General features: G+C 37.6%; 1 protein-coding gene across 1 annotated transcript in view; it reads right to left on the bottom strand.

The window, feature by feature from the left end:
* The window catches only part of kirrel3a (kirre like nephrin family adhesion molecule 3a), a 128,914-nt gene that overhangs the window by 28,071 nt on the left and 83,387 nt on the right, over nt 1-17,456 (bottom strand). The window contains exons 3-5 of the mRNA XM_079410134.1: nt 16,240-16,389; nt 7,175-7,332; nt 3,739-3,889 (exon numbers count right to left, since the gene is read on the bottom strand). Coding sequence (XP_079266260.1) covers nt 3,739-3,889; nt 7,175-7,332; nt 16,240-16,389 — 459 coding nt within the window. The remainder of the gene's footprint in view (nt 1-3,738; nt 3,890-7,174; nt 7,333-16,239; nt 16,390-17,456) is intronic.

The following is a 17,456-nucleotide window of genomic DNA, read 5'->3' as shown; positions in this document are numbered from 1 at the left end:
CGAAAGATCTTTACGCCACGTTCGAGCAAAGGGTCAGACGGCATTATCGGCAGCACTTGCTGTGAAGAATATTAGCTGCCTTTACGATAAAGCCAAATCTCTTTAGAGTCGTAAGAGAGAGGAAAACCGAAAGGGAATAAAGTGAAGTGTGGACGTTGATTGATGTGGGCTGCTAGCTTTGAGAACGCTTTTATGAAATATGAAACGTGTTGTTTAATGGGGAAGTTTTAATTATTGAATGTGGTTCAGAGGCACTGATGTGAATGGAAAAAGGAGAATGTTGGAGATGTGAATGTCAACACATTGCAGATTAATTTGTGCATCTAGACTATGAAGATTGGTTGAGTCCAGAGATCCTTATTGAATGGAGTTGTGAGAAGAGGAACCACCAAGAAACTAAGTTTCCATTACTCTCTATCGTCAAGTCATTTTTTTTAAATGTCCGCTTCCGTGGAAATAATCAATGGAATCTAGAGTAGAAGTCTAGAAGGGTGTCAAACTAATTAAAAAGTAGCACCCATATCAATGAGGAATGATACGAACCCTTAACTCTGGCACACTGGCAGACCATCTGCTCAGGGCCAAACTGATTAAAGAAAAGCACAGAGAAAGAAATGGTGTCCTTGCTGAACAGATCGGCTAAAACCACTCTGAATTTGCAAAATGGACCTGGTTGGTTTATTCTGGTTTGATGTTGGTACAGCTGGTTTGATGAAGAATTCCATCTGCACATTTAGTCCACCTAATTCCTGAGAGCATTTCTGCCTGAAAGAACATTTAGCTTTCAGTGAATGATTAGAAATCCCACAAAATTTCTATAAAATGTGCACTGTCCATCATATTACTACCATTGTGTTAAATTACACATCTCAATTTACATTTAATAATAATATTATAGATAGTATATAGATATAGTATGTGTGTGTACTGTGTATATTTATTATGTATACACACCCATGCATGTATATATTTAAGAAAAAAATGTTACGTTTCTATATTTAATAAAAACATTTATTTTGGATGCGATTAATCGTTTGACAGCACTAATATATATATATACATACTGTACATACATGCATACATACATACATACAAAAAGACAAAAAGGTTTTGTGGCTCACTATGATCCAGATCATTGTTGTTCAGAAAGAAGACCCGAGTGGTCATAGAGAAATGGTTGTGATTAACAGCAGGGTCAGTATAGATGAAGCTGTTTCTGCAGGAATCCTAATTAATAGGGCAGTGCTTTCACAGCCAAGAGCTTATATATGATTAGGAGCAAATGTTTTCTGTCTGGTATGAAGAGAAGGGCCAGAGTATAGCAGAAATGTGAAAAGCAACACGCTTATTTAGGTCACTGGTGACTCATGTACCCACAGATCAGAACTGTTTATTAGCGGTACACTTTGGGCGGAATGCAAAAACTTCAGACGAAATAAAATCTAAACATTCTCCCATTCCACTGATGAACTCTTGCAACTCTTTCACGTCACTGTATTAGATCAGACCAGCACAATTTATATCTGTTGTTGTTGGGCAATTACCTACAGAGAACGATAAATGGAAAAAACAGCATACGAGATATAATGAAAGTGTTTTCAGTAAATAATCTCTGTGAACAGTGGAAAACATCTTTTGCCAGCTCTACCACAAAACATATTTCCTTCATGGCACCTCACTTAACAGCTGTCTTTTATAAATATTGATGACATGAAGCGTCAGCAGAGCGCCCAAGGTGCCGGTTGGAGCTCCCCATGGGTCGCTGTGGCCCAAAGGTTCTAGCACCTCTCTGCTCTCAGTCATCACTTATTTACCCAGCACATGTTCTTCCAGTGTGTGGCCTACAGCATGATCTCCACTTCACTGAACTGCTTCCTCGTGTCACACCTGCCACATCTCAAACGCCAGAGCACATGGGCTCAGGTTAGACATGGCGTAAATTATTCTGATAAAGATGGCTACGGGGAAGTTCAAGTGAGCCTCCATGAATCATGAGCTAAATGAATCTTGACAGCAGCAGTTAGCTTATTTGTGGCAATTTCATTGACTTACACATACACTACCAATCAAAATGGGGAACAATTAAGATTTTATGTTTTTAAATGATGTTTCTTATGCTTAAGGCTGAATTTATTTCAATAGAGATGTGTCAATTTATTCCTGTGATGGCAAAGCTGAATTTCCAGCAGCCATTTTGCCAGTCTTCAGTGTCACATGAACATGTCACATGATCAGAAATCATTCTAATATGCTGATTTGGTGTTTAATTGTTAATACTTTGTTTGATTATTAATGTTAACAACAGTTGCTGCGGTTACTTCTGATCAATTTTATGCTTCAATGTTTAAAATATATTTATATATTACACTTACCCAAATCTTAATAAGCAACAAAAAATAAAATAAGCTCAAAAATAATGAGCAACAAAAAACTTTTCATAATGTTTGTTTTGTAATTGTTTTCAACATTATTATTAATAATAAATGTATCTTGAGCAGCAAATCAGCATATTAGAATGATTTCTGGAGGATTATGTGACACTGAAAACTAATGCTGAAAATTCAGCTTTCATCGGGATAAATTACATGTTAAAATATATTAAAATAGAAAATTATTGTTTAAAATTGTAATAATGTTTCAAAATATTACTGTTTCTACTGGAGCCTTATGGTGAACATAAGGGACAAAAACATTAAGAAATATTAATTATGCTAAAATTTTGACTGGTAGTTTAGCAGAGTGATATAAAAGCAAACCTGGCTGGTTTGACGGTCTCCAATCATGATTAATTAAACAAAGGATTTCACTGGCGACATCATCAAAACTGACCAATCAGGGGCACCTGTGCAATCCAGAGAGGAAAGCAGCTTACAGTAAAACTCTTCTATTGTTTTGCATGACAAAACGATTTGGACCGAGTCTGGAGGAGTAAAAAAACACAAACGTTTTCCGTTTTACGCTTTCAGTTCAGAATTTGAGCTCCTTTGTGCTGAGGTGCATTCCTTCTGGGCAATAAAACAGACTTTACGGACGTGAAGAAAGGAGCTGTCAGAACTTGTGGATCTTTCAATATGATATATTTTCTGCTTTATTAGTCAGACTTAATATCTTTCAACACTTGAGAGAGCTGAAATAAAGCCTTTGTTTCCTGTGCATACATTGTCAGAAATATTTCATCAAAAGCTAATCTTCGCACTGAATTAGTTAAGGCCTTTCATTTTAGTGCTTTCAGATACACTTTTGACAGCGAAGCTTATGACTGCTATAAATAAAAATAAACGAAACGCCTGTATACAGAAGAAGGATCTGGTCGTGTTCGATTCTTCTGACATTTAAAAACTAACAATTAGCACTTATGTCCACAATAACCGGCTTAAAGCTTAGAAACATCCCTGTATGCTGCATACAGACAAACTGTCACATTCACAATTGCTTCTCCAAGACAAAAAAACAAGGAAAAACAAAAATTGTGTCAAGTCTTATGTGTCTGTGGAGCGGAGTATGACATGTGCTCAGACATCAGATCGCATGCATACACAACGGCTGTTTGAATAAAGAAAATAGGACGGCACATAGCAGATTTTCACATGTTAATAATTTATCCACACAGACAGGAAAACACAAGAAATGCTCAGAACAGAATGCAGGTCGCAGGATTTGGAAGAGGAACATGAGCTTGAGAGTGACTGCCGCTAATTGTGTTTGAACAGAAGCGAAGTCGGTGGAAGATTCACTCACGTTGGATGTCGATGGTGACCGTGGCCTCCTTGCCGTTGGGCGCTGCTTTGTTGGAAGCACGGCAGGTGATCTGTTGGCCGCTCTCGATGTTCGAGGCAGAGATGTGGAGCGTGCTGACCGTGCTTTCTCTTCTGCCATCGCGCAACAGTGTCTGTGTGAAAACACAAACATCGGGAGCGTTAAAGTGTCACGGGGCAGCATTTTGCAGATGGTCAATGATATTCACAAAAAGTATAAAAAACAAGCTAAACAATTCAAGACAGTTTATCCTTGGACTTCCTCTTGAGTGTAGGTCAAAAACAGATTGCGGACTCGCAATCAGCTTCTCTCTGTTGGAAGTCTCAGAGCAAGCCATTTACCCAACAACCCTTGAGACTTGAGTACCATATGAACATGAAATGTTTGCTTTGTTATCAGACTAGCTCTGTATTGCAGAATCTTTCATTGGAAGTTACACACTTCATATGTCAGTCACAAAGCAGCTTATTCACAGCGATATTACGTGCACTTTTGTGCTCTGGTATTCAAGCTATTGTGGAAGAACCGTGTTTATTGAGGAAAGATTATTAAAAATTGGTACAGATATTTGAAGGATATTGACTTCATCTAAAACAACCGTCAGCCTCGCAGCTATAACAGATTCTCTCACAGAATTAATCAAATAACGCAATAAAGAGTGTTCAGAGTGGAGCTCGATTCCTGGAGAAAAATGAAAAATTCAAATCTCTTGTGCTTATATCATCTGACATTTTTCTAAAAGGTAATTGTGTTATGATGAGACGAGGCTCTCCAGTCATTAGACATTCACTGTGTTCAGTTATAAATCAGAGCTTTAGGCACAAAATCAAGTTAAACTTGATTCAAACTAAAGAATTTTTCACTGATTTGTGAGAAATGAGAGTGCATTCCCACACTTTTACCTGCCATTCATTGGGAAAACAACAAAATTTGAAAGTTGAACTATTCAGTGTTTTTTACACTTTCTTTACATTTCAACTGCTGATCATTTTATCAGTATTATAAAATGACATCAACCACCTGTCCATCAATGTTCATGGAGATCAAAATATATATTAACATAAATAAATACATAAATATGAGCATTATTAATTGTGATAATATAATAAATGCTTATTGAACACCAAATCAGGATATTTAAATGATGGCTACTGAAAATTTAGTTTTGTTACCAAAGGTAGAAATTACATTTTAAAATGCATAAAAAAAGTTATTTTAAATTGTAGTCAAATTTCACAATATTACTGATTTTACTGGATTTTTGATCAAATAAATAAGAGACTTTTTCCAAAAATATGTTTTTCAAAACGTTTGAACAGGAGAACTGTAAGTAAAGGGAATTTTAGATGATTTCCACTTATTTGACGTGCATCCTATAGCGACACTAAAATAACAAAACACACATCGAATGAGTGTGTGATTAAATGCATTATGGATATTTTGTCAGCGCTGTTGATTTTCTGTCTGAATGTGGTGACAATTAAATAGATGAAGCTGAAAATCAGTGTGAAACCATCCTGTGATCTCAATTCATCCTTAATCGTGTTGACACACTGAGTTGCGGCAAGGAAAAACACACATTTACTGTGAAAACAGAAGAATCAAGAGGTTGAACCAGCACCTGTGAACATGTTTAACAGATTAATCCAAAAGTAATACCTCTGCACATTCCTCTTCTCAGTTCTGTCCCAGCACTCAAGAATCAGCAGTTTATAAGACTCCTGTTTTCCTTAAAACAACATCTAATATCCAGTTTACACTGGCATGACTTTTGAGACGTGAATAGCTTTGTTTTTATCCATCTCATGGAGCCACTTGATTTCAGAAGGATTTAAAAGAGTCTCCCAAGTGTAGAACAGATTTGAAAGCAGTACTTCTGCTGGGAAAAAAAGAGGTAACCTGTCTAGTTTGCTTGTGTCTAAATGAGGTCTGGTTAATTAATGAAGGGACTCTCTCCGGTGGGTGCTGAGGGGTTCAGCTTACTCAAAATGAGCAGATTATGCTCTCCAATCATAGTACGAGCGGCCCTTTAAACACATTTCCTGCTCTCTCAATTTTCTCCCTAAAGCTGACAAACTGAGCAAATTGCTGAGGAACACATTCATAATGGAGTGCTGGAATATCTTTCCATTATGACATATTTAAAGCACTGCATTACAGCTTCACTTTGCCCCATGGATTAAATTAAAAATTAGTCCTCACTTGTCATTAATTTGACAGAGCCGAGCGTTTCGAGGACACGCAGTCAGGCGGAGTGCAGCATTTCATGAGAGACTCTTTTTTTGACATGTGAAAGAGGTAATATTGAAAATATCAACTGTAGGCAAATAAATACTGTCAAACATACAGGATGTGTCTCAAAACCTATGCAGTTATTTACCTAGACAGCATTTTTGGGTGTCGTAGAAGTGCTTGAACGTTCAAACTGAATTGAAATGTTTTTAGACAGCATTCTTGGGGAACGTATGTATGTTTAAACGCTCAAATATATATTCTTGGTCAATAGCACATTCAATTCATGGTTCAATCATCATGTTTGAATGATGACTGAACCATGTTATTTTATGATAGGAGCGTTTGAATGTTCAAACTAAATCTAAAACATTTTATACAACATTTTTGGGCATCACAGACTCGATCATTCACTTTGAAATGAATATTCGGTACAGCATTTTTAGTCATTATATGCATATATTATTTGAATTGAATCAAAACAATGAGACGTTTTTGAGCGTCAGATGAACAAGCTGAATCTAAATCATTTAAAACAACATTTTGGTCTTGATAGATGATTCGATTTGAAATGAAACACTTTTTTGGGAAACGTTTGAACTCACAAATCTTTTGATCACTTGATCATTCAAACTGAAATGAAACAGTGTTTTTGGGCATCAGTGCCTGTTTGAATTGAATCAAACTGTTGAGACAGCTTTTTTTGGGCATCACATGCATATTTTGAACCGAGTCAAAAACTGTGAGGAAAGATTTTTGCGCATCATATGCGCGTTTGAATTGAATTAAAATGTTTCAGGCATATCTGTCACATGAACATTTCAACTGAATCAAAACGTTGAAAAAGATTTTTGGGGGGCATTACAGAAGCGTTCAACTGTTCAAAATGGAACTTTTGGTTATTCAATTTGAAACCAAACACTCAATATGGCACTTTTGGGCATTAGAGACGCATTTAATCAATCTAAAATATTCAAAACAGCATTTTTTGGGGCATAATAGCTGGATATGAACATTCAATTTGAAACAAAACACTTTCGGGCATCACAGAGGCGTTTGATTGAACATTTGAACACAATTCTGATGCCTAAAAATGATTTTGAGACACGCTCCCTGGTTCCATAATGTTGCAGTATTGTGTTCTGTTGTTACAATAACTGCCAGCAGCAGCAGGGATCTCCCATACCTTGGTGTAAGCGGCACCGTTCAGTAACTCTCCGTTACGGATCCAGATGATGGAGGCGGCTGGTTTGGCGTTGTTGGCGTGGCAAGTGAGGTTTAGCGAGTCCCCTGCACGCAAGCTCACCACAGGCGCTCCGATTATCATGGGGTCATCAGGAGGAACTGGAAATAAAATCAGAGAGAAGTTTATCCTCTTGTTTCACAAACAATGCCACATAGTAAAGGAGAGAGAGGGGGAGAAATGTAAGGATGAGTCAAAAAAACAATTTCTGAATAGCACTGATTGCAGTTCTCTTTTTAAACAGCTCTGATCAGCCTGCTTCTCACTCAGACTTGGGTAAATTATTGATTGGGCACTCAGCTCATTAGGGAGCATATCTGGGGCAAGTCTAAATCAAAGGAAACAAGCAGCTGCTACATCCTGAGTGCTCCAGAGAGAGCACTGGAAAAAGAGAGAGGGCAGTAAGACGTGAGAAGAGGAGGGACTATTTGAAGGTGCCAGAACGGGCCAACTGGGGAGGGGGGGGTTGTTGTTGGGGGACGTCCCAGAGATGCTGACTTCATTAAGAGGGAAGCTGAGACCCCACTTCTGCCAGCTTTTACTCTCGACGAGATTTCTGGCCAATCAAGCGGCACTCACAAGTTTGACCAACTGGATACTTCAAGACGCCTTGGTAACAGCAAAGTTTAGGGTGCAAAGGGGACGTTTTGACCATGTTTGTCTCTGAAGGAGGACGCCGGACATCTTCTCTTCAGATCTTTCTGTGTAGCACATCAGACCGTGGAGACTTGTCCCTCGCACTACACAGAGATCTCAGAGCACGGAGTCCTGTGTGATTTGTTAGCTGGTGTTTCTTCCCTGGAACCAATCACGTCTCCCTTCAGCTTGAAAAAATCATACGGTTCTCAGAACGAATGAATAGTTTTTCCCTTCTGCCTGCATGTATAAAGGCAACAGCCACATCTAGTTGTCAGCACAGTTTGGAGAAGGAGAAAAATAGATAGAGTGGGAGAGATTAGAGAAAGAGAGAGATAAAGAAGGAATGAGGAAAAATGAAAAGTAGAAAACTGATTCGGTCTGTCGTGATGGAACAGTAAATCTGTTTAACTGCGCAGCCACACAGGCAGCTAAGATAGTTTAAATAGTTATCAAAATTATGTAAACAAAATTAATATACAATAGATACACATTTCTGTTTAAAAGTTTGGGGTCAGTAAATGTTTTTTTTTTTTTTAAGAATATAAATCTTTTATTCACCAAAAGTGATCAAAAGTAAAGTATAATGTAAAAGTATAATGTTACAAAAGTTATATCATAGAAATAAATTATATTTTCAAATATATTCAAGTAGAAAAGTTTTTAAATTGCAATAATTATTAAAGTGTAATAATACTTAATATTGCAATTTTAGTAAAATAAATGCAGCCTAGATGAACAAGGTGAGATAGATATGCAAACTGTAATAGTGGTTCTTGTTTTACCACTAAAATAGTCATAGAAAATTGGAACGAAACCCCTTTGCTGCATATACAGTAAATTAGCGTCAGATAATTCAAAGTACTTCCATCCACTCAGAATCCACTCTCATTTCCAGGAGCAATTAAAGTGTCAGTGTCATATTCCTTTTCCCATCTGGACATCAAAGCCATCCTTAACGGCTTGTTTTAACGCCTAAGTGCTTTGCCTGTTTAGAGCAAACTCATTCATTTTTTTTTGTTTTTCCAAGTGATGCAAACACAGCTTACAGTTGCATGCTGGGATTGTTTTCCGGGACTGATAGACCAGAGGCTAAGTGTATGCAAATGAGCACAACAGTTAAGTCAATCAGTCTGTCTGCTCAAGTTTCAGTTATTGATGGGGTTGAATTAGAGAGCTGGCACTGCAGTCCAACATTCAAGTCCCAGAATTCCAGAAAGCTAAGTGCCAATATATTATGGTGTGAATTCACACACTGCCATTTCCAAGCAGCTTTGGATGGCATCCCGTGACTCTCCATGTGGCACGGATCCCAGATGGTTCATGCTCTCCTTGCGAGCACCAGAGACTGGCGTAACCATGTTAAACCTTCTTGTGACCGCCATGTTTGCAAATATGCCCTGGTGTGGCGCTTCCAAGCCGGTGCCTTAACGCAGCCAATCATCTTCTTTGTGTTGAGCCGGTCAACACGATGGATTAATCATCCCGCCGTAATTGCTGTTCAGAGTGGGGAGAAACTCTCACACGGAGCCTAACGAACAGCCAAGACCGAATTACTTCTGTCTCTGCCCTCTTGATACACCGGGCCCTTGAGACACCTCGAGTCATTCAGCATGTGGAAGGAGAAAAATGGAGCAATTTCATTTTGGAAACAAGAGAGAAGGGGCATTCTGGGAAATGTGACCTATTTTATAATGTACCTGGATTTGGTCTCACATCTGGAGATGTCTCTCTCTCCCTTTTCTCGTTCCCTCTCTTCATCTTTCTCTCGCAGGAATTGGTAGCACGGTGGATTAATCACTTTCATCCTGAGTTCAGTTGTTGTACCACACAGCGGCACACAGCCTTTAGCAATTATCCCTCCTTTTTTGTTTTTATTTTTTCAGGTGTATTAACTAAAAATACTCACGGAGCCCTTTAAACAGGAGCAGATGTGATCTTGTTACCAGGACACAAACATTTATTTGAATAAAAGCTTTTGAAGTGAAATATTCCTCTGTGTTGTTTGAAACTGTACTCGTATTGATCAGATAACGGTGACATGGTGTTTCACCTTTTGAAAGTTCCTGCTGAAGGCCAGTTTTTAACAAAGGAGGGCACTTAATTTCAAATGAACTGTAGGAAATCCAATTAAAATCGAATAAACAAGGGGAAATAACATTTGAAAAAGTTGAAATGTTAACACAAGGGCTAGGACTATTTTTAAAAATGAATGCAAACTGCATTACATGAAGCACTAACCAACCTTGAACTGCATGTTACTTTTTGTCACTTTTGTGCAGTAATGTTGACTAAACACCACAATGCCCAAACGGCCTTGCGGCACTGAACTATCATTTTGTAATAGAAATCATTGTCTTACATTCTCCCGTCAGCTTATCAATGCGAGAGCATCCGACCGACCTTGTGCCTGTTTTTCAATTATGAACAGTTCTCTCTGTTCGAGGGGAACAGCCTCAAGTGAGACTTTGAATATACACTCACAAGGGGTTTCATTTGTTCAGAAAAATCTGTAACAGAAAAGTTCTCCAGGTCTCGGTTTCTTTTAATACTGACAGCTCTGGCCAGTGCATCAGATAACTGACTATCATTAAGATTTTCTTCATTTCAGTAAACACTAGTATTGTCATTTCACATTAATGTGTCTTAATTATTATATAAAGACTGTCATGTATTGAGCTAAATCTATTGAGGAGGCGGTGAATATTAAAAGTTCAATTACGCTTTAGGTTCAGTATGTTTGTACTTTGGTTATGACATGAATAGCGAGTATAAATAAATAAATAGATGTCAGCTTGATGAGCTTTAACTACAGGGTGCCATTATTGACACAAGCGCTGAATTGAGAACGAACGATTTATCCCACTCCTTCTGCTCGAGTTCCCTTAAAAGCTTCTCTGGGAGGGAAGGCATGTCACTGAAACGTCTGATGCTCAGAAACAGGAGTAATCTTGGGAGGATGCCCCAAAAAAACAGTACAGCATGTACAGGGATGACATGCATGGACGAGTGGCCCACACCAGAGAGCCCTTTGGCCTGAACAGGCCAGTGAACTGCAGCGCTCCGCTCTAATCAGACCTCTGTCTCGCGCTCCACATGCCCTGTGGGAGCTCTAAAGTACAGGAGGATCCTGTCACGGAGCAGTTTTTCCTTTCCTGTTACTCTCTATGATATTTTTCTCTAAAACATTTTTCAATCCAGATGTAAAATGCACTACTGTTCAGGGGTTACTAAGAATTTTTTTTTAAATAAATTCATATTTTTATTCAGCATAGATACATTAAATTGATCAAAAGTGACAGTAAAGGTATTTAAAATGTTTCAAAATATTTGTATTTTACGTCAATTCTGAACTTTCTATTTATCAAGTGCACCATGGTTTCCACAAATATATTAAGCAGTGCTGTTTTCAACACTAATGATAATAAGAAATGTTTCTTGAGCAGCAAATCAGCATATTAGAACGATTTCTGAAGGATCATGTGACACTGAAAACTGCAGTAATGATGCTGAAAATTCAGCTTTGATCAGATTACATTTTAAATATATCAAAATAAGTAAGATTTTAAATCAATAACACTCATAAAGACAATTAATCAATGACTTATTCATCACCATTCATGAGTAATGTGCCGAATCAATGAATCAGTCATAAAATACTTATCTATCTGTGTTTATGAACAAATTGGATGAGTGCACGATTCAGTGACTCATTCACAAAGACTTGTTTTGTTCTAGAATGTATTAGTGTTTTTGAATGAATCATTTAAATGATTGATTCAAATGACTCACTCATAGTAGAGTCACCACCCACTAGTGTAATGATGCAATTTGCAGAAAGAAGAAAAAAGAGTCACTGAAAAAAATCCCAACACACAAAATGAGTAATACGAATAGTGAAACGTCTCATTGTGGAATACCGCTCAGCCATTCAAATACATAGACCAGAGCTAACTGCTGAATAAATTAAAATAAGTGGTTGCCTTTAAATTTTTAAACCATTATGTAGCTCAAAAAGTTGAGCATGGTACTAGCAACACCAAGGTCATGGGTTTTATTCAGGTAAAGCTAGAAATGATAAAATGTGAATCGCAAGTGGAATGCAAGTCGCTTTTGCTTTTTGGCAAAGCGTCTGCCAAATATGTAAATGTAAAATGGGTAATTTAATTTACTTACCAAAGCATAATGTCATTCACATTTGGCATCATGCAAGTTAATTTTAGATACTGCATATATCTCAGCTGAAGTTTTGCACCTATGTCACATTAGTGAGAATTTTTATTCTGCTGTGACACAGTAGCATGATGTACCTGTCTGTGAATTCACATTTCTCCGAGATGCAGATGTTGCTGCATGCTTGCTGCCTATTCAACAAAGTGTGACGTTTGAAATGACGACCAGCTGTTGCAAACTTCAATACTTTAAAAAAAATTCATATCACTAACTGCACTTCCAGACTGAGGTGATAATTCTTGAATTTAAAACCAAGACAACTATGTAGTGGGGAGGGGAAAAAACAGGGAACAATGGCATTTGGCTGTTATTCGGGTCGAAACCTGTATCTGTGAACTCTACATTTTCAGTTTCATCACAGCATTTGCTTTCTCTGTTCCCAGTCTGGCTGAGATGTGCCTTTTTGTGGCCAACGCTGGTGTTGACATTAACATGAGGAGACAGGGAGCGTATTTGGACAGGGTTAGGTGAGTTAGCTTGCTGCGAAAGGGTGAGAAACCCATAAAAAAGGGAAAAGACAACAGGACATCTTTCGCCACCTTTCCATTGTAGTTTTCAGAGAATTGGGTGATGATCCCTGTCTGGTGTCTTATCCACCAAGAGGAGAAACTGAACAGCCTCTTTGCTTTGAAAGAGTACAAATAATTGCCATCTCCTCTCATTAGGACTGATGTTTGTCTCCCTCTGGGACGGGTTAACATGGCTTGTTCAACACGCTCTTAAGGCAGAGGATAACATCTCGTACAAAGCTTTAATCCACTAGCTTTTCCTACTACTAGTCTGAGAAGTTCACATGTAGACCTAATTAATGTGATGTGACTGCACAATTAGAGTTCTGTGGCTTTTAGCACATCTACACAATTGTTCAAAGAGGTTGTTTGAGTTGGTTTTCAAAAAAGGGTAATATGTATCAAGGCAGCATTTATTTAAACACAGTAAAAAACAGTAATATTTTGAAATATGAATACAAACTTACACTTTCGTTTATTTTAATATATTTTTTAAAATGTAATTTATTCATTTTATCCTTACATGATCCTTCAGAAACCAAGAAACATTTCTTGTTATTATCAGTATTGAAACAGTTTTGCTGCTTAATATTTTCATGGAAAACATGACATATGTTTTTCAATATCAATAAATATGTTCAATATAAATATAAGGTTAAACTTTAGTTTGATAGTCCACTTAATACATTCGACTAACTATAAGTAACTTTATAACTACATGTCAGCTAATTCTCATTAATTTGCAACTACATGTCTACTAACTCTCAGCGGGGTAGGTTTAGGGGTTAGTAGAATAAGTTGACATATACTTGCAAAGTTTCTCATACTCAGTATGTTGTATGTTGAGGACCCATCAAAATAAAGTGTTTGAAGATATTAAGCAGACAGTCTACTAATACTCTAATGACTGCTAGTTGACATGTAGTTGCAAAATTACTTACTGTTAGTAGAATGTCTAAAGTGGACTATCAAAGTAAAGTGTTACCAAATATAAAGTTGAAAAGAAAAGCATTTGTTTAAAATATAAATCTTTTTTAACATTCTAACAGTTTTTACTGTCACATCGTGTCCTTGCTGAATAAAAAGTCTTTAAAAAAATAAATAATTAAATTAAAATTAAAATTAAACGAACAGAGTACAGGGTCCATCTCCAATTAGGGTTAATCTCCATCACATGCTTTCAGGTGGAGCGGCATTTAATACACAGAACCGTACTTCACAGACAAGCTACGCAATATCACGCTCATAATCACAGATGTATCGCCTGCGATTATGCGCGTGATATTGCGTAGCTTGTCTGTGTTCTGTGTATTAAATGCCATTCCATCTGAAAGCATGTGATGGAGATTTACTACTAATCACAGAACCGGTTTTACCGATGAGATGCACATGACAATTGCATGCGATTTATCGTGCAGCCCTACAATAATTTGTGTATTTTGAATGCAGTAATTTGTTTACTTTTTACACAATAATTTGTTCTGGTTGTGTTTCATGAAAAAGACATACTAATTATGACGTTCTGCTAAATGTTTTAGTAAAAAAAAAAAAAAAATGGGTCTTGAAAATTAGACATGACAGTCATCAAACAGCCTTCATGTTCATATTTAAGCTTGAACATGATTATCCATGTGAATTGATTGTATAGTGAGAAATATGCACTGCATACCAGACTAGAGATGTTTGGAGGGAAGGTGTAGAAACACAAGAGCAACAAGTTAATTCAGAGAGAGAGAGAGCAAGTCATTTTCAAACTTTTCTCTTTAAAATAAGCAATAGATTGTTTCTAATAAGACTAGGAAATGTGAACGGGTCAATTTTGCTTGTATGTTGACTTTAAGACAGTTTGACATATTAAACGAACTGTACTTTTGTTCCACACAGCCTTGTTTTCATTCGCATTAAATCACGTCAAGAATTGAAAGAAAGCTTCTAATTAAGTCTGAAAGCAGCCAAATCGCACAAGCTCTTTAACTCCGAAGACAATGAGCAGAACAAATGCTGAGAGCTTACAGAAACACTGCAGTAGCTCTTTTTAAACAATGGTGACCTTTGGAAGTGGCTCAGGTTTCTCCCCACGGTTCACTGAGTGGCTGCGCCGTGGCTCTCGCTCTCTCTCCAGCTCCTCGCCTTGGCTTTAGGGGAATTCCTTGGATCTAATTAGCCTCAGGGGTCCTTCTTCAGCAATGTGTACCAACCCCATCTCATGTCTTATTCAGCAGCCTGGCCACCACAAAGCAAACTGGGTTACCTCACAACTCTCCTACGGATTTTCAAAGTTCAAATGTCACTCCGGCAGGTCAGCCGCCCTCCCGCTGCCAAGTTCGCACTTGTGTAATTGCAGAAGCACACGTTCGAAACCAAGGCTGATTGTTTGAGAGCCTTATTGCGAAGCCGTGCCGCTTGAAAGAGAATAAAAGAAAGCGTGAACCAACTCGGAATTTGCATGAGGGCTCAGCAGGGGACCGGAGACACCATTTAGTGGCCGATGCACACAGGCGTAGCGCAGTTTTTTAGACCTAGGCATATTAATGTGTCGCAGCAGAGCCCAAAACTCACGCCCAAACACCAGGCTTCAAAGTCAAAGTCAGGAAAAAGCCTCCATAGCCATTTTTCTCAGTAAGTGACAAAGACAGGTTTGAGACTTCACAGGCCAGGCATCCAATCAAGTTACAAAGACCACTCTGGATGCCGGCTGTCAGGAGAGAGATAGAGAACGCGAGCGAACGAATCAAATGCCGCATCTGATTGTGGTCACGCGCCGTCGTCCCCCCGGGAGGGAAGTGACAAGGGATTGACGGTGACGGAGTCCCTACATGAGGTTCATTACCTCGCTCAGGAGCCGCTTGCGGTTTTGTATGCAACTTTTCAGAAGTAAGCCAGTTTGTGTGGGATTACATGTCAGGCTAATGGCTCTGCCCTGGGGAGCACAATGATTTGTCTCTGCTGCCACCGGACCAGCAAAAAATAAAAACAAATGAGCGGCCTCTCATCTATAATTAATCATTTTAATGGACCTAGAATCGCAGGCATCTTCGCTCGGCTTTAAGCGTCTAGACTCAGATTACTGGTTTAAAATGCTGTTACTCCAAGGCCGGCGTAATGAACTTATTCCTCTGGAATATATCATAGTTTTAACAAAGGAAAGAAAGAAATCGATAATGATAATCAGGCAGAGTCAGGCTGCCTGGGAGCTAAGCTGACGCAATGCATTTATGTCAGGGTCTCCATCGATCGCAAACATATCTAATGTGTCTTATTAAAGCTGATTAGCCCTGATTTCAGAATATCACACATTTATCTGACTCAGAGATTGACTTTGTTCTTGTCTACATTCACAGTATTGCAGAGGCGGTGCTTTTTCATGCTTTCTCGTTCTCAGGACCTCGCTTTCTTTTACTCCTTTACTGCTCGAGTGCTATTCTAGTTAAAGCATGTATCGATTTGTCTGAATGTGTGTCAGTTCATCCATCAATCCATCTATCTGCACTCATGCAACAAAAGCTTCAATTAAAAAAGAGAAGCAAAAAGTGAACTTGCTTGTAATGTAACATAATGAACATTTATCTATCCATCTATTTGTCTGTCTGTCTTCTCTTTTTATGGAAGGTTCTGGTAGGTGACACTGACCCAGAACAGTGAGTCGAGCGGGTCGAGATCTGGTAGCAGCCTGGATGGCTTGACACTCAAAGCTGCCGTCATCGGTCAGTTCGGTCCTCTGGATCAGTAGGTGATATTCTCCTTTGCTGTGGTCTCCAATCACATCGTAGCGTGGATAACCTGAAACACAGGTTTAAAAGGAACATTTAAAGCATATTAAGATTAAAAAAAAAAAAAAAAATCTACTTTCCAAGCACTAAAATTTCTGCCCTCGAGCCCTGAAGTTACCCTGGGCATATTTGTTATCTAAAAGATTCAGTTTAATCGGTATGTTTGTTGTTGCAAGTTTTGTTGTATTTTACTCTTAATGCTGTAGTATTGTTAAATTATATGGAAGCTGCATGAATAGCTAAAATAATAAAAACTCACACAAAGGCCAATATTTCACTGAACAAAAAGAAAAAAGGCCTATTCCGAGTTGACGTCTGACATAAAATGTTCAAAGATCAAACTGCTACACAATACCTTATCATAAATATGCTTTATACATATTTGAAAAGACTGATTAATAGTTAAGCGTTAATTTAAATGAAGAGCATATATGCTTATTGATTTAGCATAAAATGACTTTGTCCAAGGATCCACATGCCTTTATAGAATACTATGGATGATTTTTTTAAATAGTTGATATCTACAGAGCAGATATACTCATATTGTAGATATACACTGTTTTTAAGAAATTAACACTTATTAATAAAGAATGCTTTAAATAGATAAAAAAAGATCAAGAATTTATATTCCAAATAAATTCTCTTCTTTTGAACTTTCTATTCATCAAAAAAAAAAAAGAAATAAAAAAATCTATTACAGTTTCCACAAAAATATTAGCACAATTGTTTTCAACATTGATAATCATAAGAAATGTTTCTTGAGCAGCAAATTTCTAAGCAGATTTTTAAAGGATCATCTGACTCTGATGACTGGATTAATGATGCTGAAAATTCAGTTTGCATCACAGGAACAAATTACATTTTGAAATTTACTAAACCAGAAAATAAAAAGTTATTTTAAATTGTAATTGTAATAAAATTTCACAATAATACTTTATTTTTGATAAAATAAATGCAGCCTTCATAAGCATAACTGGCATTAAAAAATAAAATAAAAATTGTTCTGACCCCAAACAGTAAAAACAAAATTGCTCTGTTGGCTGTGGAGTCAAGAGATTTACAAATATGATTAAAAGA

Source organism: Barbus barbus, assembly GCF_936440315.1.
Source record: "Barbus barbus genome assembly, chromosome: 47".
Taxonomy (NCBI): Eukaryota; Metazoa; Chordata; class Actinopteri; order Cypriniformes; family Cyprinidae; genus Barbus; species Barbus barbus.
This window is presented reverse-complemented; position numbering and strand designations above follow the sequence as displayed.